The sequence below is a fragment of the Oncorhynchus tshawytscha genome, linkage group LG31 (genome assembly GCF_018296145.1).
Source record: "Oncorhynchus tshawytscha isolate Ot180627B linkage group LG31, Otsh_v2.0, whole genome shotgun sequence".
Classification (NCBI taxonomy): domain Eukaryota; kingdom Metazoa; phylum Chordata; class Actinopteri; order Salmoniformes; family Salmonidae; genus Oncorhynchus; species Oncorhynchus tshawytscha.
Genome location: NC_056459.1, coordinates 40,352,844 through 40,377,553, shown reverse-complemented (window position 1 = coordinate 40,377,553; position 24,710 = coordinate 40,352,844). Strand labels below are relative to the sequence as shown.

The following is a 24,710-nucleotide window of genomic DNA, read 5'->3' as shown; positions in this document are numbered from 1 at the left end:
TGTTTTCTGTCTGAGGGGCGAGTAGGAAGAGGGATAAACGTGTCGTTTTCTGTCTGAGGGGCGAGTAGGAAGAGGGATAAACGTGTCGTTTTCTGTCTGAGGGGCGAGTAGGAAGAGGGATAAACGTGTTGTTTTCTATCTGAGGGGCGAGTAGGAAGAGGGATAAACGTGTTGTTTTCTATCTGAGGGGCGAGTAGGAAGAGGGATAAACGTGTTGTTTTCTATCTGAGGGGCGAGTAGGAAGAGGGATAAACGTGTTGTTTTCTATCTGAGGGGCGAGTAGGAAGAGGGATAAACGTGTTGTTTTCTATCTGAGGGGCGAGTAGGAAGAGGGATAAACGTGTTGTTTTCTATCTGAGGGGCGAGTAGGAAGAGGGATAAACGTGTTGTTTTCTATCTGAGGGGCGAGTAGGAAGAGGGATAAACGTGTTGTTTTCTGTCTGAGGGGCGAGTAGGAAGAGGGATAAACGTGTTGATCTATCTTTTTTTCCAAAAACAAATTGAGAATTGGAGGTATGGGTCACCAATAAATCGTTTTCTGTTCCCAGGAAATCACAAGTCTATTTCAACCTTCCTGGAATGTTGACCACTGCGTTTTCCAAGGCCGTTGGAATGTTGACCACTAAAAGCCCAGGGTAAGGAGATCTCTCTCGGATGTCACAACGGAGAGGGAGGGACAGAGCAGAGGGACAGAGCAGAGCTATGCACCGTACTGGACCATGGAGAAGTTCTTCATGATGCTGTCCACAGCTATCCCAGCCTCCTGTATGTTGTACCTGGGGAACACACAGGAAAAAAATCGTTTGACTAATAAAGTTGCAGTGGAACACAATAAAAATCAGGAATGGGCAATGATGGTAAAGCTTCCAACAATATTTTCCAGTATACATCTTGTCAGTGTTTTTGATATATTATCTATCACAAACAGTGAAGATGAAAGAAATGTGTGCGCCAATATACATCACCACTTCGGAACGTGAACTCCTAGCATGATGGACATAACATTGATATCTAATATGAGTATGGATGCAAATTTCAGTCAATTTTGTTGCCGACTAACCAACCCCCATTAACCGGTTAAATAGGAAATACTATGAACAGACTTTTTTCCAATAAGAGATTCAAAAGCATCTCACAGTATTGAACATGCAGCTACTGGAATGAGGCAGAGAATAGAATACATCATTTGCAAACATTTGCCAAAATGCAATTTTTTATTTTATTTACTTAACTAGGCAAGTCAGTTAAGAACAAATTCTTATTTACAATGACGGCCTACACCGGCCAAACCCAGACGACGCTGTGCCAATTGTGCGCCGCCCTATGAGGCTCCCAATCACAGCCGGTTGTGATACAGCCTGGATTCGAACCAGGGTCTGTAGTGACGCCTCTAGCGCTGAGAAGCGGTGCCTTAGACCGCTGCATTACTCGGGAGACCCAAATATATCCAGCAACACTGGTTCTGAACGAAGAGATAGTAAGGTAGGTAGTTGGTTCTGAAGGAGTAGAGGTGGTAAGGTAGGTAGTTGGTTCTGAAGGAGTAGAGATGGTAAGGTAGGTAGTTGGTTCTGAAGGAGTAGAGATGGTAAGGTGGCCGAGCAGCATAGGCAAGGTGCTGGTATAAAAAAAAATTAAAAGTATATACACGTGATATGAGTAATGTAAGATATGTAAACATTATTAAAGTGGCATTATTTAGAGTCAGTTTAAAGTGACTAGTGTTCCATTTATTAAAGTGGACAGTGATTGGGTCTCCATGTAGGCAGCAGACTCCCTGAGTTAGTGATGGCTGTTCAGCAGTCTGATGGCCTTGGGATAGAAGCTGTTTTTCAGTCTCAGCTTAGATGCACCTGTACTGACCTCGCCTTCTGGATGATAGCGGGGTGAACAGGCAGTGGCTCTGGTGGTTGATGTCCTTGATGATCTTTATGGCCTTCCTGTGACATCGGGTGGTGTAGGTGTCCTGGAGGGCAGGTAGTTTTCCCCCGGTGATGCGTTGTGCAGACCTCACTACCCTCTGGAGAGCCTTGCGGTTGAGGGCGGTGCAGTTGCCGTACTAGGCGGTGATACAGCCAGAAGGGATGCTCTCAATGGTGCATCTGTAAAACTTTGTCAGGGTTTTAGGTGCTAAGCCAAATGTCTTCAGCCTCTTGAGGTTGAAGAGGCGCTGTTGCGCCTTCACCACATGTTTATGTGGGTGGACCAATTCAGTTTGTCTGTGATGTGTACGCCCAGGAATTTAAATCTTTCCACCTTCTCCACTGCAGTCCCTTCCTTTTGTTGATGTGGCATCGATGTGGGGGGTGCTCCCTCCGCTGTTTCCTGAAGTCCTCTCCTTTGTTTTGTTGATGTTGAGTGAGAGGTTGTTTTCCTGAAACCACACTCCGAGTGCCCTCACCTCCTCCCTGTAGGCTGTCTCGTTGTTGTTGGTGGTAATCAGGACAACTATGGTTGTGTCGTCTGCAAACTTGATGATTGAGTTGGAGGCATGCATGGCCACGCAGTCCTAAGTGAACATGGAGTACAGGAGAGGGCTGAGAATGCACCCCTGTGGGGCCACAGTGTTGTGGATCAGCCAAGTGGAGATGTGTTTTCCTACCTTCACCACCTGGGGGCAGCCCGTCAGGAAGTCCAGGACCCAATTGCACAGGGTGGGGTTGAGACCCAGGGCCTCCAGCTTAATGATGAGCTTGGAGGGTACTGTGGTGTTGAATGGTGAAGTGGTCTTGGGTGGCAGGTAGGGTGGAGGTGATATGATCCTTGACTAGTCTCTCAAAGCACTTCATGATGACAGAAGTGAGTGCTACGGGGCGGTAGTCATTTAGTTCAGTTACCTTTGCCTTCTTGGGTACAGGAACAATGGTGGCCATCTTGAAGCATGTGGGGACAACAGACTGGGATAGGGAGAGATTGAATATGTCCGTAAACACACCAGCCAGCTGGTTTGCGTATGCTTTGAGGATGCCATCTGGGCCAAGAGCCTTGCGAGGGTTAACACATTTGAATGTTTTACTCACGTCAGCCACAGAGAAGGGAGGGGGGGGTTGGGCGCAGTCCTTGTTAGCGGGCCGCAACAGTGCCACTGTATTATCCCCAAAGTGGGAAAATGTGTTCAGTTTGTCTGGAAGCGTGATGTCTGTGTCCGTGACTTGGTTAGATTTATTTATTTTATTTAAAAATGTTTCCGTAATTTCCTGTAGACCCTGCCACATACGTCGAGGGAATAACTACACGGTTTATATTCAGACATGTTCCCAGACCTCTTTCCATGGTTAAATGTGGTGGATCGTGCTTTCAGTTTTGCGAATGCCGCCATCCATCCACGGTTTCTGGTTAGGGTAGATTTTAGTCACAGTGGGTACAACGTCTCCTATGCACTTCCTTTTAAATTCACTCCCCGAGTATAGGTCGATGTTGTTCTCTGAGGCCTGGAACATGTATGTCCCAGTCCGCGTGATCAAAACAATCTTGAAGCGTGGCTTCCGATTGGTCGGACCAGCATCGAATGGTTCTCGTCACTGGTACATCCTGTTTGAGTTTCTGCCTATAAGACGGAAGGAGCAAGATGGAGTTGTGGTCAAATTTGCCGAAGGGACGGCGGGGGAGGGATTTGTATGCATCACGGAAGTTAGAGTAGCAGTGGTCGAGTGTATTACCCCCGCGCGTAGTGCAATCAATACGCTGGTGGATAGCCTTGTTCTCAAATTTGCCTTGTTAAAATACCCAGCTACAATAAACGCAGCCTCAGGATATATGGTTTCCAGTTTGCAGTCCAGTGAAGTTCCTTGATGGCCGGCTTGCTGTCTGCTTGAGGGAGAATGTACACAGCTCGTCCGTTATCGTCACAGAATTCTCTTGGTGGGTAAAATGGCCGGCACTTGATTGTAAGGAATTCTAGATCGGGTGAGCAGAAGGATTTGAGTTCCTGTACGTTGTTAGGATTACACCAAGTGTATTAAACCATGTTAATATGATTATGATAGTGCTTTTGGACAAATAAAGAAAGTTGATATGAAAACCAGTCGAACAAGAGAGAAAGGCTGTGAAACTTATGTTGCTAGTTTAGCTGTAGTTAGCTGCTTCGTGTTGCTCCCCTTTCTCCCAACACTGCTCCCTGTGTGTCCGAGTCTCCACTTCACACAGACATTAGGATGAAGAGGTCTTATGTAAACTCTGACTAGAGACGGCCATTAGTTGGTAAGAAAGCTACATTCTAACTATCTGACTAGAGACATAGCCATTAGTTGGTAGGAAAGCTACGTTCTAACTATCTGACTAGAGACGGCCATTAGTTGGTAGGAAAGCTACGTTCTAACTATCTGACTAGAGACATTGCCATTTGTTGGTAGGAAAGCTACATTCTGTGTCTCTAGTCAGATAGTTAGCCATTTGTTGGTAAGAAAGCTACATTCTAACTATTTGGCTAGAGACATAGCCATTAGTTGATGTAAGAAAGCTACAGTGAGGGGGAAAATAGTATTTTATCCCCTGCTGATTTTGTACGTTTGCCCACTGACAAAGAAATTATCCGTCTATCATTTTAATGGTAGGTTTATTTGAACAGTGAGAGACAGAATTACAAAAAAAATCTAGAAAAACACATGTCAAAAATGTTATAAATTGATTTGCATTTTAAATGAGGGAAATAAGTATTTGACCCCCTCTCAATCAGAAATATTTCTGGCTCCCAGGGTGTCTTTTATACAGGTAACGAGCTGAGATTAGGAGCACACTCTTAAAGGGAGTGCTCCTAATCTCAGTTTGTTACCTGTATAAAAAGACACCTGTCAACAGAAGCAATCAATCAGATTCCAAACTCTCCACCATGGCCAAGACCAAAGAGCTCTCCAAGGATGTCAGGGACAAGATTGTAGACCTACACAAGGCTAGAATGGGCTACAAGACCATCGTCAAGCAGCTTGGTGAGAAGGTGACAACAGTTGGTGCGATTATTCGCAAATGGAAGAAACACAAAAGAACTGTCAATCTCCCTCGGGCCTGGGGCTCAATGCAAGATCTAACCTCATGGAGTTGCAATGATCATGAGAACGGTGAGGAATCAGCCCAGAACTACACGGGAGGATCTTGTCAATGATCTCAAGGCAGCTGGGACCAGTCACCAAGAAAACAATTGGTAACACACTACGCCGTGAAGGACTGAAATCCTCCAAGAAAGCACATATACATGCCCATCTGAAGTTTGCCAATGAACATATGAATCATTCATGAGGACAACTGGGTGAAAGTGTTGTGGTCAGATGAGACCAAAATGGAGCTCTTTGGCATCAACTCAACTCGCCGTGTTTGGAGGAGGAGGAGGAATGCTGCCTATGACCCCAAGAACACCACCCCCACCGCCAAACATGGAGGTGGAAACGTTGTGCTTTGGGGGTGTTTCTCTGCTGAGGGGACAGAACAACCTCACCTCATCAGAGACGATGGACGGGGCCACGTACCGTCAAATCTTGGGTGAGAACCTCCTTCCCTCAGACAGGGCATTGAAAATGGGTCGTGGATGGGTATTCCAGCATGACAATGACCCAAACACACAGCCAAGGCAACAAAGGAGTGGCTCAAGAAGAAGCACATTAAGGTCCTGGAGTGGCCTAGCCAGTCTCCAGACCTTAATCCCATAGAAAATCTGTGGAGGGAGCTGAAGGTTCGAGTTGCCAAACGTCAGCCTCGAAACCTTAATGACTTGGAGAAGATCTGCAAAGAGGAGTGGGACAAAATCCCTCCTGAGATGTGTGCAAACCTGGTGGCCAACTACAAGAAACGTCTGACCTCTGATTGCCACCAAGTACTAAGTCATGTTTTGCAGAGGGGTCAAATACTTATTTCCCTCATTAAAATGCAAATCAATTTATAACATTTTTGACATGCGTTTTTCTGGATTTTTTTGTTTTCTGTCTCTCACTGTTCAAATACTCCGTCAAACACTCGAGGGCCCTCACCTCCTTAGGCCGTCTCGTCGTTGTTGGTGATCAAGCCTACCACGGACGACACAACAGTGGTAGGCTTGATCACCAACAACGACGAGACGGCCTACAGGGATCGGAGTGTGGTGTCAGGAAAATAACCTCACACTCAACGTCAACAAAACTAAGGAGATGATTGTGGACTTCAGGAAACAGCAGAGGGAACACCCCCCCATCCACATCGATGGAACAGTAGTGGAGAGGGTAGCAAGTTTTAAGTTCCTCGGCATACACATCACAGACAAACTGAATTGGTCCACTCACACAGACAGCATCGTGAGGAAGGCGCAGCAGCGCCTCTTCAACCTCAGGAGGCTGAAGAAATTCGGCTTGTCACCAAAGCACTCACAAACTTCTACAGATGCACAATCGAGAGCATCCTGGCGGGCTGTATCACCGCCTGGTATGGCAACTGCACCGCCCTCAACCGTAAGGCTCTCCAGAGGGTAGTGAGGTCTGCACAACGCATCACCGGGGGCAAACTACCTGCCCTCCAGGACACCTACACCACCCGATGCTACAGGAAGGCCATAAAGATCATCAAGGACATCAACCACCCGAGCCACTGCCTGTTCACCCCGCTGTCATCCAGAAGGCGAGGTCAGTACAGGTGCATCAAAGCTGGGACCGAGAGACTGAAAAACAGCTTCTATCTCAAGGCCATCAGACTGTTAAACAGCCACCACTAACATTGAGTGGCTACTGCCAACACACTGTCAATGACACTGACTCTACTCCAGCCACTTTAATCATGGGAATTGATGGGAAATGATGTAAATATATCACTAGCCACTTTAAACAATGCTACCTTATATAATGTTACTTACCCTACATTGTTCATCTCATATGCATACGTTGATACTGTACTCTATATCATCGACTGCATCCTTATGTAATACATGTATCACTAGCCACTTTAACTATGCCACTTGGTTTACATACTTATCTCATATGTATATACTGTACTCGATATCATCTACTGTATCTTGCCTATGCTGCTCTGTACCATCACTCATTCATATATCCTTATGTACATATTCTTTATCCCCTTACACTGTGTATAAGACAGTAGTTTTTTTGGAATTGTTAGTTAGATTACTTGCTCGTTATTACTGCATTGTCGGAACTAGAAGCACAAGCATTTCGCTACACTCGCATTAACATCTGCTAACCATGTGTATGTGACAAATAAAATTTGATTTGATTTGAAATAAACCTACCATTAAAATGATAGACGGATCATTTCTTTATCAGTGGGCAAACGTACAAAATCAGCAGGGGATCAAATACTATTTTCCCTCACTGTACGTTCTAACTATCTGACTAGAGACATAGCCATTAGTTGATGTAAGAAAGCTACATTCTAACTATTTGACTAGAGACGCAACACATGAAGCAACACTAGAGAGAAATACACATTAGACCTCCCCCTGCAGCACTATAACTAGGCCGTACCAGTCAGCAGTGGAGACAGTGTAGTAGACAGGTGGTCTGATGGCTGAGCGGTCACTGAAGGAGGAGAGGTCCCCCAGACCAGCAGCCCCCATGTTGTTAAAGACCAGCCAGTCTCCAGGGCTGAGCTCAGGCAGCAGGCAGTGGTCTACCAGCTGGTCTAGGCTGTCACATGATGGACCCCACAGGCTGCTGGAGAACACTGGTTCCTCAGCCCTAGACCCCCTCTGTGGAAGGAGAGGTTAAGATTACACACATGGTCTTTGAACAGGTGAGGCATATCAAACTATATGTTCAGCAAATGATAGAGACTCCACTCACTGTCATCTACGGAGGCTTCTAGACCCACTGTCATCTACGGAGGCTTCTAGACCCACTGTCATCTACGGAGGCTTCTAGACCCACTGTCATCTACGGAGGCTTCTAGACCCACTGTCATCTACGGAGGCTTCTAGACCCACTGTCATCTACGGAGGCTTCTAGACCCACTGTCATCTACGGAGGCTTCTAGACCCACTGTCATCTACGGAGGCTTCTAGACCCACTGTCATCTACGGAGGCTTTACTGTCATCCGGAGGCTTCTGCTGTCATACGGAGGCTTCTAGACCCACTGTCATCTACGGAGGCTTCTTATCCCACTGCCATCTTACGGTTCTAGGTGGCTTATTAAGCCCGGTTTGCAGTTCAACACGTTGGGGATAGTGTGTTGATATCCCAAATATTCAAAGAAAATGGGAGTATATAAAACACATATTTTTTGTTCAGATTTAAGTTGATTAAAATAATTGTTAACTTCTTGGTGACAGGGGGCAGTATTTTCACGTCCGGATGAAATGCATGCCCACATTCAACTGCCTGCTACTCATCCCCAGAACATAAGATATGCATATTATTAGTAGATTTGGATAGAAAACACTGAAGATTCTAAAACTGTTATACTCATGTCTGTGAGTATAACAGAACTTATTTAGCAGGCAAAACCCAGAGGACAAACCATTCAGATTGTTTGTTTTTGAGGTCCCTCTTTTCAATGGGTTTTCATTGGGAATCCAGATTTCTAAGGGACCTTCTTGCAGTTCGCTATCGCTTCCAATGGATGTCAACAGTCTTTAGAAATTGGTTGAGGTTTTTCCTTTGTGTAATGCAGAAGTATGGCCATCTTGAACAAGGGTCACTTGTAGTGTACTGTTAGATAGAGGTGCGTGACCAGAAAGCTACAGTTTGTTTTCTTCCTGTATTGAACACAGATCATCCAGTCTTCAATTTTATCGATTATTTATGTAAAAAAATACCTAAAGTCGTATTACAAAAGTAGCTTGAAATGTTTTGGCAAAGTTTACAGGTAAGTTTTGGAGATATTTTATTGTCAAGTTGCGCAAGTTGGAACCGGTGTTTTTCTGGATCAAACGCGCCAAATAAGTGGACATTTTGGATGGATATATATATATATAATTAATCGAACAAAAGGACCATTTGTGATGTTTATGGGATATTTGGATATATATTTATATGTAAAGATATTGTTAGATTATATGTTTATGAGATTTTATATATATATCGACAGGAATTAATCGAACAAAAGGACCATTTGTGATGTTTATGGGACATATTGGAGTCCCAACAGATGAAGCTCGTCAAAGGCATGAATTATATTTTTATTTCTGCGTTTTGTGTCACGCCTGCAGGGTTGAAATATGCTTTTCTCTCTCCGTTTACAGAGGTGCTATCCTCAGATAATAGTATCGTTTGCTTTCGCTGAAAAGTATTTTTGAAATCTGACATGATGTCTGGATTCACAACAAGTGTAGCTTTAGCTTTAATTTGCTATCTTGCATGTGTGATTTAATGAAAGTTTGATTTTTATAGTAATTTATTTGAATTTGACACTCTGCATTTTCCCTGGCTTTTGGCCATATCCCAGAGAGGTTAATCATATTATATACAGAGCATTCAGAAAGTATTCAAACCTTCACTTTTTCCACATTTAGTTTGTTACACTACAGCATTATTCTAAAATTGTCAATCTACACACAAAACCCCTTAATAATGCAAACGTTTTTTTTTATATTATTTTTTTAAATACCTTAAAGTATTCAGACCCTTTGCTAAGAGACTCGAAATTGAGCTCAGGTGCATCCTGTTCCAATTGATCGTCCTTGAGATGTTTCAACAACTTGATTGTAAATGTGGCATTTCAGTTTAATTTGTTATAAATTAGCAAAAATGCCAAAAAACATGTTTTTGCTTTGTCACGATGTGTAGATTGATGGGGGGGAAAAACAATTTCATAAATTGTAGAGTACGGCTGTAAAGTAACAAAACTTGGGAAAAGTGAAGGGGTGTACATAGGTATTCAGACCCTTTACTCAGTACTTTGTTGGAGCACTTTGGGCAGCAATTACAGCCTTGGGTATGAAGCTACAAGCTTGGCACACCTGTATTTGGGGAGTTTCTCCCATTCTTCTCTGCAGATCCTTTCAAGCTCTGTGAATGATGCTCAGCTTGTGTGCAGTAAGGCAAGAAACAGCGCAAGCCTTTCCTTTGCGACTTTTTCAAATCACAAGTCTCACACCTCATGGAGCCTAGCCCATAGGCTATAGGCTCTACACCGATTGTAAAGCTTAACTGGCATACATAAGCAGCTCCCTGAAAAGCATTCCAGGTGAATCTGGTTGAGAGAATGCCAAGAGTGTGCAAAGCTGTCATCAAGGCAAAGGGTGGCTACTTTGAAGAATCTCAAATATACACTTTTTTTTTGTTACTACATGATTCCATGTGTGTTATTTCACAGTTTTGATAGCGTCGCCATTATTATACAATGTAGAACATTGTAAAAATAAAGAAAAACCCTTGAATGAGTAGATGTGTCCAAACTTTTGACCGGTAGTGTAAATGCCACGGAATTCTAAGCTAATCTTGTCTGCTAAATGAACTAGTCTAGCCCACAGCCAGATCAGGGCATAATGTAAGGACAATTCTGATTATACTATTTTTTTTTCTTCTGAAATAGATGACATTTTCCTCATATCATGTTTCTTTAGACCCGTCTAAAATAAATAATGGATTTATTGTGAAGATTAATGTGAGATTAACCTTGCATTTTTTACCCCCTTTTCTTACGAAAAAATAGGGCAGTACATGTTAGAAATGACTAAACTTTGATTTTGGTGGGTTTAATGGTTACTAAGCTGCTACTGACCTCGTCTCCTCTGAGGACCCGGCCAGCTGCTACTGACCCGGCCAGCTGCTACTGACCCCGTCTCCTCGGATGAGGACCCGGCCAAGCTGCTACTGACCCCGTCTCCTCGGATGAGGACCCGGCCGGCTGCTACTGACCTCGTCTCCTCGGATGAGGACCCGGCCGGCTGCTACTGACCTCGTCTCCTCGGATGAGGACCCGGCCGGCTGCTACTGACCTCGTCTCCTCGGATGAGGACCCGGCCGGCTGCTACTGACCTCGTCTCCTCGGATGAGGACCCGGCCGGCTGCTACTGACCTCGTCTCCTCGGATGAGGACCCGGCCGGCTGCTACTGACCTCGTCTCCTCGGATGAGGACCCGGCCGGCTGCTACTGACCTCGTCTCCTCGGATGAGGACCCGGCCGGCTGCTACTGACCTCGTCTCCTCGGATGAGGACCCGGCCAGCTGCTACTGACCTTGTGCACAGCCGGGGCAGGGATGGTGCTTCCTAGCAGCTTGCTGGAGAAAGACCCGTAGACGCCATCGTTCAGGTAGTACAGGAACTCTGGCTCGTCATCTGGGGTCAGCTCATCTGATGGATGGATGAGGAGATAGACAGGATGTTTCAAAACAAAGTACACCAACAAAGAGACCACAGTATACCGTATTCCCCTGAGTGGGTTCATTGTAATGTTCTGCAGTATACCCCCTAGTGGGTTCATTGTAATGTTCTGCAGTATACCCCCTAGTGGGTTCATTGTAATGTTCTGCAGTATACCCCCTAGTGGGTTCATTGTAATGTTCTGCAGTATACCCCCTAGTGGGTTCATTGTAATGTTCTGCAGTATTCCCCCTAGTGGGTTCATTGTAATGTTCTGCAGTATACCGTATTCCCCTGAGTGGGTTCATTGTAATGTTCTGCAACATCCACCTGTACAAAGATATTCTCTAACATGGTGTGTGTGCTCTGTTATAGATATTTTCTTATCCCACAGAGAAATACTGTCTCTGTTCTTCCCATTAATTACATGGAAATGTGTGGGGTTTCTTTAAGCATATCCTAACTTCCGAGACACCCTTAGAGGGCGGAGTCACGGCCAGGGTCTGTCATTATCAACAGCAACCCGGGACCAATTAATAGTAGTGACGGCAGTAGTCAGTCAGCAGGCTCACCCTGAGCAAGGCCGTTCCAGTCCCGGGCCACAACCTTCTTGCCGATGACATTGACAGCCAGAGTGAAGGCAGAGGAGACGTAGTAGCTACCAGGCTGAGCGATGACCTGCACTCCAGACAGAGTGGGGAAGTAGGCATCCAGCAGCAGTCTGACGGTGGTATGAACCTACAGAGAGGAAGTCAGTTGAGTAATGCCTGTGTGCAAAAAAAACACCATTATAGTCCCTCTATAGTGCACTATGTATTACCAGGGCCCATTAGGAATAGGGGGCCATTTGGGAAAACATACAATCTGTTTGTTTTGGTAAGTAATGCCATGTGATGAGAGGTATCATCACATACCTGTTTGAGCTGAAACTCTGAGCCAGAGAATCCACCACCAATGTCCAGGATGCTCATGTTGAACCCCAACTCCGCCTAACCAGGAAAGAGACAGAACAATTTAAATAGCAAAAAAAGATGGGGAGGGGGGAGGGGACACGGGGAAATCAGGCCTGAGAAGTAGATATTGAACACTTACAGGATGTCTATGGACATAAACGTCTCACGTGTGAGTTCCAAATATTCAGCTGGTCCCCCCACCCCCCCCAGATGGAGGGGTCAGAATGCACTCACTGCGCCCACATGTGATTGTTACACAACAGGACAGTTAACCTGCCCTCCAACCAAGGCACTCTGCCTTCTACCTTCTGTATGAACGCCGCCTTCTACCTTCTGTATGAACGCCGCCTTCTACCTTCTGTATGAACGCCGCCTTCTACCTTCTGTATGAACGCCGCCTTCTACCTTCTGTATGAACGCTGCCTTCCTAAAGTTCTCAGACCTTTGACTTTTCCCCACATTTTGTTGAGTTACAGCCTTGTTCTAAAATGGATTAAATCACTTTTCCCCCCTCAATCTACACACAATACCTCATAATGACAAAGCTAAAAATGTTTTTTAGAAATCTTAGCAAATGTATAAAAAAAATATAACTACTAATAATAATAATATCACATAGTATTGAGTGAAGGGTCTGAATGCCTGTTGAAGCACCTTTGTCAGTGACTACAGCCTTGAGTCTTCTTGGGTATGACACCACAAGCTTGGCACACCTGTATTTGGGGATTATCTCACATTCTTCTCTGCAGATCATCTCAAGCTCTGTCAGGTTGGATGGGGAGCATTGCTTCTACCATGTTGGTGATCAGGCTCCTGTTGATGTCAGCTAACTTTATGGTGTTGGAGACATGCTTTGCCATGCAGTCGTGGGTGAACAGAGTACAGGAAGGGGCTGAGCACGCACCCCTGAGGAGCCCCAGCGTTGAGGATCAGCGTGGCAGATGTGTTGTTGCCTACCCTTACCACCTGGGGGGGGGTGGCCCGTCAGGAAGTCCAGGATCCAGTTGCAGAGGGAGGTGTTTAGTCCCAGTCCTTAGCTTAGTGATGAGCTTTGACGGCACTATGGTGTTGAACGCTGAGCTGTAGTCAATGAACAGCATCCTCACACAGTTGTTCCTTTTTTCCAGGTGGGAAAGGGCAGTGTGAAGTGCAGTAGAGATTGCATCATCTGTGGTTCTGATGGGGTGGTATGCAGATTGGAGTGGGTCTAGGGTTTCTGGGATGATGGTGTTGTTGTGAGCCATGACCAGCCTTTCAAAGTACTTCATGGCTACAGATGTGAGTGCTACAGGTCGGTATTCATTTAGGCAGGTTACCTTAGTGTTCTTGGGCACAAGGACTATGGTGGTCTGCTTGAAACATGTAGGTATTACAGACTCCGACAGGGACAGGTTAAAAAATGTCAGTGAAGACACTTGCCAGTTGGTCAGCACATGGTCACAGTACACATCCTGGTAATCCATCTGGCCCCGCGGCCTTGCAAATGTTGACCTGTTTAACTTCTTGGATATAGGGGGCGCTCTTTTAATTTATGGATAAAAAAACGTGCCCGTTTTAAGCGCAATATTTTGTCACGAAAAGATGCTCGACCATGCATATAATTGGCAGCTTTGGAAAGAAAACACTAAGGTTTCCAAAACTGCAAAGATATTGTCTGTGAGTGCCACAGAACTCATGCTACAGGCGAAACCAAGATGAAACTTCAACCAGGAAATGGACAGAATTTTTGAGGCCCTGTTTTCCATTGTCTCCTTATATGGCTGTGAATGCGCCGGGAATGAGCCTGCCCTTTCTATCGTTTCTCCAAGGTGTCTGCAGCATTGTGACGTATTTGTAGGCATATCATTGGAAGATTGGCCATAAGAGACTACATTTACCAGGGGTCCGCCCGGTGTCCTTTGTCTAAATTGGTGCGTAATCTACAAGCTGCACGCAGTCATTAAGTGATTGAGAGGAGAGAGGAGGCTTTCAACATTAAGAGATATGTGAAAAACACCTTGAGGATTGATTCTAAACAACATTTACCATGTTTCAGTCGATATTATAGAGTTAATTTGGAAAAAAGTTCGGCGTTTTGAAGACTGATTTTTCGGGGTTTTTTGGTAGCTAAACGTGACGCACCAAACGGAGCGATTTCTCCTAAACAAATAATCTTTCAGGAAAAACTGAGCATTTGCTATCTAACTGAGAGTCTCCTCATTGAAAACATCTGAAGTTCTTCAAAGGTAAATGATTTTATTTGAATGATTTTCTGGTTTTTGTGAAAATGTTGTCTGCTGATGCTAACACTAAATGCTACGCTAGCTGCGCTAGCTGTTACACAAATGCTTGTTTTGCTATGGTTGAGAAGCATATTTTGAAAATCTGAGATGACAGTGTTGTAAACAAAAGGCTAAGCTTGAGAGCTAGCATATTAATTTCATTTCATTTGCGATTTTCATGAATAGTTAACGGTGCGTTATGGTAATGAGCTAGAGGCTGTATTCACGATCCCGGATCTGGGATGGCTAGAATCAAGAGGCTAACCCCCTTAATACCCAGTAATAAGCTCCTCCACTCACCCCCATGTCAAACACACAGCGGGCATCCGACAGCGCGTGGGTGTAGGCCTGCAGGTCCTTGCAGGAGCTGGGAATGTGAAACCTGAAGACACAACCAAAGACAATTGTAATTACTGTACTAACAGTAATAACCAGGTTTCTAACATACGATTGTAAGGATAAGGAAGATGCTAAATCATGGTAGCTACTGCCTGAAGCAGAAGTAAACAGTTGAATTTGTCGCTACAGCCCAACAGGTAACTCAAGGTCAAATTAATTTAACCTAAAACATGTAGATTGGATGAACCAACCCTTTAAAATCACTACAATGGACAAAGCGCTACTTGTGATGGCCACCATTTAACAGCATCCAGCTACACGATGAAAGATGTGTACTTACGTAACTCCCACCACCTGCACCCCCAGGTCCTTGGCAGCCTCCAGCAGGTGTCTACAGCTCTTCAGAGAGCAGCCAAACTCCATGCTGGTCTCTGCTGCCTGGGCCCATGTAGTTACCTGAACCAGCAGCCTGGGAGAAGATGAGGAATAGAACGAGGCACAATTCACTTTATTCACTAAGGACATTTACATTGTCCCAGGAATCTGACCTGTGGTGCTGACAAAAACAAATACAATATACAGAAGATTTACACCATCTACAAAAATTCATTAGTGACTGGTTTATTCCGTAGTCCGCAGAGACCTGACACGGTCCTCTCGTCCGTAGTTCAGAGACCTGACACGGTCCTCTCGTCCGTAGTTCAGAGACCTGACACGGTCCTCTCGTCCGTAGTTCAGAGACCTGACACGGTCCTCTCGTCCGTAGTTCAGAGACCTGACACGGTCCTCTCGTCCGTAGTTCAGAGACCTGACACGGTCCTCTCGTCCGTAGTTCAGAGACCTGACACGGTCCTCTCGTCCGTAGTTCAGAGACCTGACACAGTCCTCTCGTCCGTAGTTCAGAGACCTGACACGGTCCTCTCGTCCGTAGTTCAGAGACCTGACACGGTCCTCTCGTCCGTAGTTCAGAGACCTGACACGGTCCTCTCGTCCGTAGTTCAGAGACCTGACATGGTCATATCAGTATGTGATGCTGATTTTTTTTTTTTAAAGTGTGAAGGAGCTTTTTTCCTTTTGAATTACTTCAACATTTAACTACAAACCAAGTTAACTACAAACCAAGAAACACCTAGATGTGCAATTTCCTTTTAAAGTCTGGTCTGCATGGGCACCTACCTGGCTTTGGGGTGAGAACGGGCTATCTTGTAGAGTTCCGTCTCGCTGTCGCACACCAAGAGGTCGACGCCATTCTTGGCTGCGTGTTTGATGTGGGACAGCTGTTTGCAAACTCCAGAGAAGATGATGTTGTCAGGGGGCACGCCGTGGTCCAACACCAGACTGACTTCAGCCTGAGACAACACATCATAGACACATACGTTAGAACACAGGACACACAGGTTCCACTTTAGGAAACGGTTCCCTGTGTAGTTCAAATAAAATGTTATTCGTCACGAGTCGAAAAACAACCGGTGTAGACCTAACCATGACGTGCTTATTTACAAGCCCTTAAGCAACGATGCAGATTTGTTTTTTGCTAATATTTTCTTTAAAAACAAAGTAAGAAAAAAAACTAAATAACAGTGAGGCTATATACAGGGTATTACGGTACAGAGTCAATGTGGAGGCTATATACAGGGTATTACGGTACAGAGTCAATGTGGAGGCTATATACAGGGGGTACCGGTACAGAGTCAATGTGGAGACTATATACAGGGTGTTACGGTACAGAGTCAATGTGGAGGCTATATACAGGGTGTTACGGTACAGAGTCAATGTGGAGGCTATATACAGGGGGTACCGGTACAGAGTCAATGTGGAGGCTATATACAGGGGGTACCGGAACAGAGTCAATGTGGAGGCTATATACAGAGGGTACCAGTACAGAGTCAATGTGGAGGCTATATACAGGGGGTACCGGAACAGAGTCAATGTGGAGGCTATATACAGGGGGTTACGGTACAGAGTCAATGTGGAGGCTATATACAGGGGGTACCGGTACAGAGTCAATGTGAAGGCTATATACAGGGGGTACCGGTACAGAGTCAATGTGAAGGCTATATAGAGGGTGTACCGGTACAGAGTCAATGTGGAGGCTATATACAGGGGTACCGGTACCAAGTCTGTGTGCGGGGGTACAGGTTAGTTGAGGTAATCTGTACATGTAGGTGGGGTGTGACATATGACTATATATATATATATATATGTAACAAACAAACAGCAAGTAGCAGTAGTGTTCAAAAGGGAATGGGGGCAATGTAAATTGTCTGGTGATGACTTTTATGAATTGTTCAGCAGTCTAATGGCTTGGGGGTAGAAGCTGTTGAGGAGCAGTTTAGTCCTAGACTTGGTGCTCCGGTACCGCTTGCTGTGCGGTAGCAGAGAAAACGGTCCAGAACTTGGGTGACTGGAGTCTGACAATTTTATGGGCTTTCCTCTGACACCGCCTGGTATACAGGTCCTGGATGGCAGGACACTTGGCCCCAGTGATGTACTGAATGCACTACCCTCTGTAGCGCCTTACAGTCAGATGCCGAGCAGTTGCCACACCAGGCGGTGATGCAACCAGTCAGGATGTGGACACTAAGGAACTTGAAGCTCTCGACCCACTCCACTACACTACAGCCCCGTCGATGTGAATGGGGTTGTTTTCAGCCCTCCTTTTCCTGTAGTCCACAATCATCTCCTTTGGTCTTGAACACGTTGTTGAAGGAGGTTGTTGTCCTGGCAACACCCGGCCAGGTCGCTGACCTCCTCCCAAAAGGCTGTCTCATCATTGTCGGTAACACCGTTGAGTCGTGGGCAAACTTAATGATGGTGTTGGAGTCGTGCAGTCACGGGCGAACAGGGAGTACAGGAGGGGACTAAGTACACAACCCTGAGGGGCCCCCGTGTTGAGGGTGACGGATGTGTTATTACCTATCCTTCAGTGTTTGTGCTCCCACTGGCACAGAAAGCCGACAGAATGAAAAGGTATTCAAGAATAACGTTAATGTTACTTGATGTATCATTTGTTTTAATAAAAACACAAGTGATAAAAATTTTTAAAAAAAATTTAAAAGGTACCACTCACCTTGTCAGCACAGACGAAGCCGAGGCCGAGAGAGGCCAGGACCTCGATGACAACCGGGCTGCTGTTGGATTGGACCTGGTAGTAGGGCCTGATCTGGGGCATGGTGAGCTGCCACTGGACATGCTGTCTCATTAGGGACCCAAGGTCAGACACTACAAACACACTCTTTTCAGCCTGGGGAACACAAGAGCTAGTTATATATATATATATATATATCACACACACACAGGGTGGTTCCTCCTTCCATATATGCACACACACACCCTCTCTAGCACTTGTCTGTCTGTGTATATACAAACACAGACATATACAAAGAAGCGCTAGATATAGATATAATAAATATACACACGTTAGTCACACACACACACACACACACACCGAAAGACAAGCGCTAGTCACACACAAACACACGGAAAAACAAGCGCAGGTTACACACACACACACGGAAAGACAAGCGCAGGTCACACACACACACACACACAGACAGACAAGCGCAGGTCACACACACACACACAGACAGACAAGCGCAGGTCACACACACACACACAGACAGACAAGCGCAGGTCACACACACACACACACGGAAAGACAAGCGCAGGTCACACACACACACGGAAAGACAAGCGCAGGTCACACACACACACGGAAAGACAAGCGCAGGTCACACACACACACGGAAAGACAAGCGCAGGTCACACACACACACGGAAAGACAAGCGCAGGTCACACACACACACGGAAAGACAAGCGCAGGTCACACACACACACGGAAAGACAAGCGCAGGTCACACACACACACACACGGAAAGACAAGCGCAGGTCACACACACACGCACACACGCGCACCGAAAGACAAGCGCTCGTCGCGCACACACGCGCACCGAAAGACAAGCGCTCGTCGCACACACGGAATTTGGGGGGGGAGGGGGGTTTACACATTGTTAAGGCTTTCATGAATCCTCCACCAGGGTTCTTGTAGCTCTTCTAATCGTGTGAAATCAATCAATTCCCTCACCAGAGCTTGTTCGTAAACATGCCCGTCAATGACATCTTCCAGGGTGGTTCCTCCCTCCAGGAGTTCAATCATGTGGTTTGGTTCGTCAGCGAGTCCTTTCATCTCAACCGTATTCAGCAGACAATCATAAAGAAGTAGTAGTCAAGTAGTCAGTCGCGACTGAGCCATGGGTCCTGCAACACACAGAGAGAGGACAACCATATGTAGCTGGTAGGTGGACATCAACTTCATTATTACAAATCTCCTTTAAGAAACCATGCACGCTAGTACAAAAAAACTACTTTTCATTCATTTTGTTTATCTGAAGTAGATGATAAATCTATGTATTCTCCACCATGCTTGCTGAGACATGGCTTGGACTGTGTATGATGTTTCCAATATTGACCTTAATTCCAGAGGCGTCACATGTTGACATAAACAAGCCCCTTTGTGTTTTGGTTTGAAGGCACCCTTACATCAACTGGTTGTCTGACGCAGAGAAACACCACTAGGGCTATAACACACTGCTCTTATTGTAAACCATTGAGTTCCTGTTCGTCCGGTTCGAAGGCACCCTACGGAAAGGGTCAGAATGGCTTCTGCTTACATGGACAAGTCTGTAGAAGGCCGTGTCCCGCTATCAGCTAGGATCCCAAGGCGGCTCAGCGTTGAAGTCAAAGCGCTCCCGGTAAAGGGACGCCCCTAGGCCTTCTGGGTAGCAGTTATACACCTGTAAAGAGAAGAGGGAGCCCTGTGGGGAGAACAGGTACACGTTTTTTTTAAAGTTGCTGATTGTTTGTGTTGAAACTGGAAATGTGTGACTCAAAGGCCTAAAGGCTCAGACAAGTCATTAACATAGTCAGCCAGGCGTAACAGCATGGATAGAGGGTACAGTGTGTTCAGATCTAGTCACTATTGCATAAACCTGGAAACTAATTATTCATTGACAGATTATACTGATGGTAAAGTCTGTACACATAGCTATGATGAGTGAAATTTACCGCACCCTAAAATAACCATTTGTTAGTGACTTTTCAACTACAGTGGTGTATGGAAGGATCGATATGTTAGGTACTTAGCTTCAACCCAGTGGTGGTTTAGGTAAATATTGACAAAGTCAAAACATGGCATTCCGTACTCATTTACCGGAGCACTGTAACCAACTATGTTTAGGAAAACATTTCTTGGAGAGTTTAAGATTCATTTGAGGCTGAAAGCTGTTGGATACACATCAATAAAACATACTATTTGCATAATTAATCAATGTGCTTTGACAAGCAAAGAAATATGGGAGAGAAAATGCTGCCATGCAACGCAAAACACTATCTAGCAAGTGTTACTTTGGTTCCCAGTAAAGGCGGTATTTTGAATCAGTATCACGGATGACCAGGATGAATGGGTAGAATATGAGCAAGCACAGAGAAGAAAATGTAACTAGGTCTGAACCTGTATCTTGTACTTTAGACCTAACGCCCAGACTAACTCCCACTCACCAGCTCGGCAAGCGTTTTGTCAAAATAACCAAATATAAAGTTTTGTTGAGCAACTCTTAAATTTACTCACGTTGGGCCGGTAGGTACTTCCAAAAAACGTCTAAATGTATATATATTTTTAAAACAATTAATGGAAAATATAATAAATATATATATAATAAATAAATATATATATAATAAATAAATATATATATATATATATAATAAATAAATATATCTATAGCTGCTGTAGACTTCCGACCTGAGCGTGGCAATCACGAGTCAATCCTGGAAGTGACATTTTCTCGGTTGTTTGTACATTATTTATATCTAATTCTTTTTTAAAGTACATACCAGTCGTAACGGGAGTAAATGAAGATAGTTGCTCAGTGAAACTCCATATTTTGTGACCAACGACCGTATTTTGACATACCGCTTGGAGAGCTGGAGAACCGGAGTCTGAACCGGAGCTTTCTGGGCGTTAGAGAAGTCTAACAGGTCATTGGTTTGTTATCACAACACAGCAAACGAGCAAGGAATGATGTCTGATAAACATTAAGAGGTAATTAGGTAGCTCCTTAACATTCATTTGGCTGTCAATGTCCAGAGACACAGCGAAACGTTTTTAAACATTTGACAGTAGTTAGAAGTCGCTTTGGTTTCACGAAGAGCGCAATGTTAACAAATACACGTAGCTAACAACTGAAATACATTAATGCTATCATTTATCAAATAGTATCTTATTTTGTTCTACAGGTAAACAATGTTTACATGAGAGCGCCATTTCCAGATGGAAAGGAAAGCAGGTCGCCCGTGTTGTGGCTAGTTAGCAGTTAGCGCCCTGTTAGCCTGCTAGGACTCCGCCCGCCATGTTGCGTTGGCTAGCCAGCTTACTTAGCACCAATTCAATCGAAGTCTTTTTATACTTACGTGAGATAACGGCGAAAATGTTTCGGAAAATCGTCTTCTCTTTTTCGGCGGAATTTTTAAAATGTAGTACACACCACATTAAAAAGAAAGAACAAGGTCTATTTTTGCCATATGTTTGGCCGACGACAGCTCTGTAAATGTACGGCCGTTGTTTCTCTTGGCTACTTGGAGAAGGGGCGAGGTCTGCTTCACCCTAGCCAATCACGTTTCGCTATTTTTAAAGGAAATGCCAAATATGTATTTCCGAATCAAATAGATTTGTTGCGTGTTTAATCATGGTTATTATATTTGGTGCTAACATATGACTTTATACAGACAGGGACTATCACATCATAAACTGTTTGGAAGATTATTTCACACTCATGAATATTATGACAATTTACTTGCATTTGCTGTTGAATAAGATTCTGAATCATTTATATAATTATGAACACCAGCAACAGATGCTTCTCACATTGACACCAATTCACTCCAGAGTGTGTGACAAAAGTAAACGCTGGCTATTTGTGTCTGATCTCCTATTATTTTATGTGGCTCAGCTGTCACTCTGTCAGTGCAATGCACACATCATGTAAACACACATTACTGTACATCAAACAGGAACATATTAGTTTACCTGCTATACTATAGAATCCCATTTCAGCTACCCAAATCCAGTGGTACCAAACTCCAGTTCTACTGTCCCCACAGCGGCACACATTTCTGTTGTAGCCCTGGACAAATGTACCTGATTCAACTCATTGAAGGCCTGATGATGTCTACATGTCTACTGTAAGGGGGTACTCGAGGACCAGAGTTGGGCACCACTGCTCTAATCTAAACTCTTGTTTGTTCTAAATAAATATAGAAATGTTTTTAAGTTCTTTCTTTCACCTGTTTGAAACACAGATCCATTTTATGCTCCTCACAGAGTGAAATGGTTTAAATCCAAGTTTTCTTTACAGGGTGAATTATGCATAGTCACAAGATTCGGGGAATATTCAATAGCTGTAAACATTTGGGTGTGACAGTAGGGTGTAACAGTAGGGTGTAACTGTAAGGTGTAACAGTACTGTGTAACAGTGACAGTGGGGTGTAAACAGTGGGGTGTAAACAGTGGGGTGTAAACATTAAACGAAATCCATAACTATTCTATAACAAGTTATTCATTTCTCATCCTGCTACAGTTTGTCACAATTTGTGTCTGTGTCACCCTACACCAGTTATGGATTTCATTTTTATAGAACCAATTACATAAAACTGGGTCACTCGAGTGAATGTTTACCTGAATTTTACCAAGCCAAACAAATGGGCACTTCACAAAGTTAATCTGTGAGGAAAGTGTTGATGTAACAAATAACACAGGAGTTCAAAGTTTGAGTGTCACACACCCCACTGTTACACCCCAATGTCACTGTTACACCCCAATGTCACTGTTACACCCCAATGTTACACCCCACTGTTACACCCCAATGTCTCTGTTACAGCCCACTGTTACACCCCAATGTCACTGTTACACCCCACTGTTACACCCCAATGTTTACACCCCAATGTTTACACCCCAATGTTACACCCCAATGTCACTGTTACAGCCCACTGTTACACCCCAATGTCACTGTTACACCCCAATGTTACACCCCAATGTCACACCCCACTGTCACTGTCACACCCCACTGTCACTGTCACACCCCACTGTCACTGTTACACCCCAATGTCACACCCCAATGTTTACACAATGTTACCCAATGTCACTGTTACAGCCCACTGTTACACCCCAATGTCACACCCCACTGTCACACCCCACTGTCACACCCCAATGTCACACCCCACTGTCACTGTCACACCCCACTGTCACTGTTACACCCCACTGTCACTGTTACACCCCAATGTCACACCCCACTGTCACTGTCACACCCCACTGTCACACCCCACTGTCACTGTCACACCCCACTGTCACTGTTACACCCCAATGTTACAGCACACTGTTACTGTTACACCCTACTGTTATAATCTACTGTTACAGCACACTGTTACTGTTACACCCTACTGTTATAATCTACTGTTACACCCTACTGTTATAATCTACTGTTATACCCTACTGTTACAGCACACTGTTACTGTTACACCCTACTGTTATGATCTACTGTTACTGTAACACCTTACTGTTACTGTTACACCCTACTGCTACTGTTACAGCACAAAATCAAATCAAATCAAATTTATTTATATAGCCCTTCATACATCAGCTGATATCTCAAAGTGCTGTACAGAAACCCAGCCTAAAACCCCAAACAGCAAGCAATGCAGGTGTAGAAGCACGGTGGCTAGGAAAAACTCCCTAGAAAGGCCAAAACCTAGGAAGAAACCTAGAGAGGAACCAGGCTATGTGGGGTGGCCAGTCCTCTTCTGGCTGTGCCGGGTGGAGATTATAACAGAACATGGCCAAGATGTTCAAATGTTCATAAATGACCAGCATGGTCGTATAATAATAAGGCAGAACAGTTGAAACTGGAGCAGCAGCACAGTCAGGTGGACTGGGGACAGCAAGGAGTCATCATGTCAGGTAGTCCTGGGGCATGGTCCTAGGGCTCAGGTCCTCAGAGAGAGAGAAAGAAAGAGAGAATTAGAGAGAGCATATGTGGGTTGGCCAGTCCTCTTCTGGCTGTGCCGGGTGGAGATTATAACAGAACACGGCCAAGATGTTCACACTGTTACACCGTACTGCTACTGTTACACCCTACTTCTACTGTTACACCCTACTGTTACTGTTATAATCTACTGTTACTGTTATAATCTACTGTTACACCCTACTGTTACTGTTATAATCTACTGTTACTGTTACACCCTACTGTTACTGTTATAATCTACTGTTACTGTTACACCCTACTGTTACTGTTATAATCTACTGTTACACCCTACTGTTACTGTTACACCCTACTGCTACTGTTACACCCTACTTCTACTGTTACACCCTACTGTTACTGTTATAATCTACTGTTACTGTTACACCCTACTGTTACTGTTATAATCTACTGTTACACCCTACTGTTACTGTTATAATCTACGGTTACACCCTACTGTTACTGTTACACCCTACTGCTACTGTTACACCCTACTTCTACTGTTACACCCTACTGTTACTGTTATAATCTACTGTTACTGTTACACCCTACTGTTACTGTTATAATCTACGGTTACACCCTACTGTTACTGTTACACCCTACTGCTACTGTTATAATCTACTGTTACACCCTACTGTTACTGTTATAATCTACTGTTACACCCTACTGTTACTGTTATAATCTACTGTTACACCCTACTGTTACTGTTACACCCTACTGCTACTGTTACACCCTACTGCTACTGTTACACCCTACTGCTACTGTTACACCCTACTGCTACTGTTACACCCTACTGTTACTGTTATAATCTACTGTTACACCCTACTGTTACTGTTATAAACTACTGTTACACCCTACTGCTACTGTTACACCCTACTG

General features: G+C 44.6%; 1 protein-coding gene across 3 annotated transcripts; it reads right to left on the bottom strand.

The window, feature by feature from the left end:
- Window positions 1–21,417, bottom strand: azin1b (antizyme inhibitor 1b). Of its 3 annotated transcripts, none has more exons than XM_024395200.2 (12): window positions 21,232–21,417; window positions 19,437–19,580; window positions 18,851–19,023; window positions 17,836–18,009; window positions 15,942–16,114; window positions 15,106–15,234; window positions 14,727–14,808; window positions 12,127–12,201; window positions 11,785–11,950; window positions 11,088–11,203; window positions 7,434–7,657; window positions 1–776 (listed from the first exon to the last, which is right to left on the bottom strand). In XM_024395200.2, the coding sequence occupies exons 3-12, from the start codon at window positions 18,950–18,952 to the stop codon at window positions 701–703; spliced, it is 1,317 nt and encodes a 438-aa protein (XP_024250968.1). In that variant the 5' UTR covers window positions 18,953–19,023; window positions 19,437–19,580; window positions 21,232–21,417; the 3' UTR covers window positions 1–700. The 3 variants fall into 3 exon arrangements, with proteins under 3 accessions (XP_024250968.1, XP_042165877.1, XP_042165876.1); XM_042309943.1 differs by lacking the exon at window positions 21,232–21,417 and adding an exon at window positions 21,073–21,096; XM_042309942.1 differs by lacking the exon at window positions 21,232–21,417 and adding an exon at window positions 20,656–20,789.
- Window positions 21,418–24,710: the final 3,293 nt, after the last annotated feature.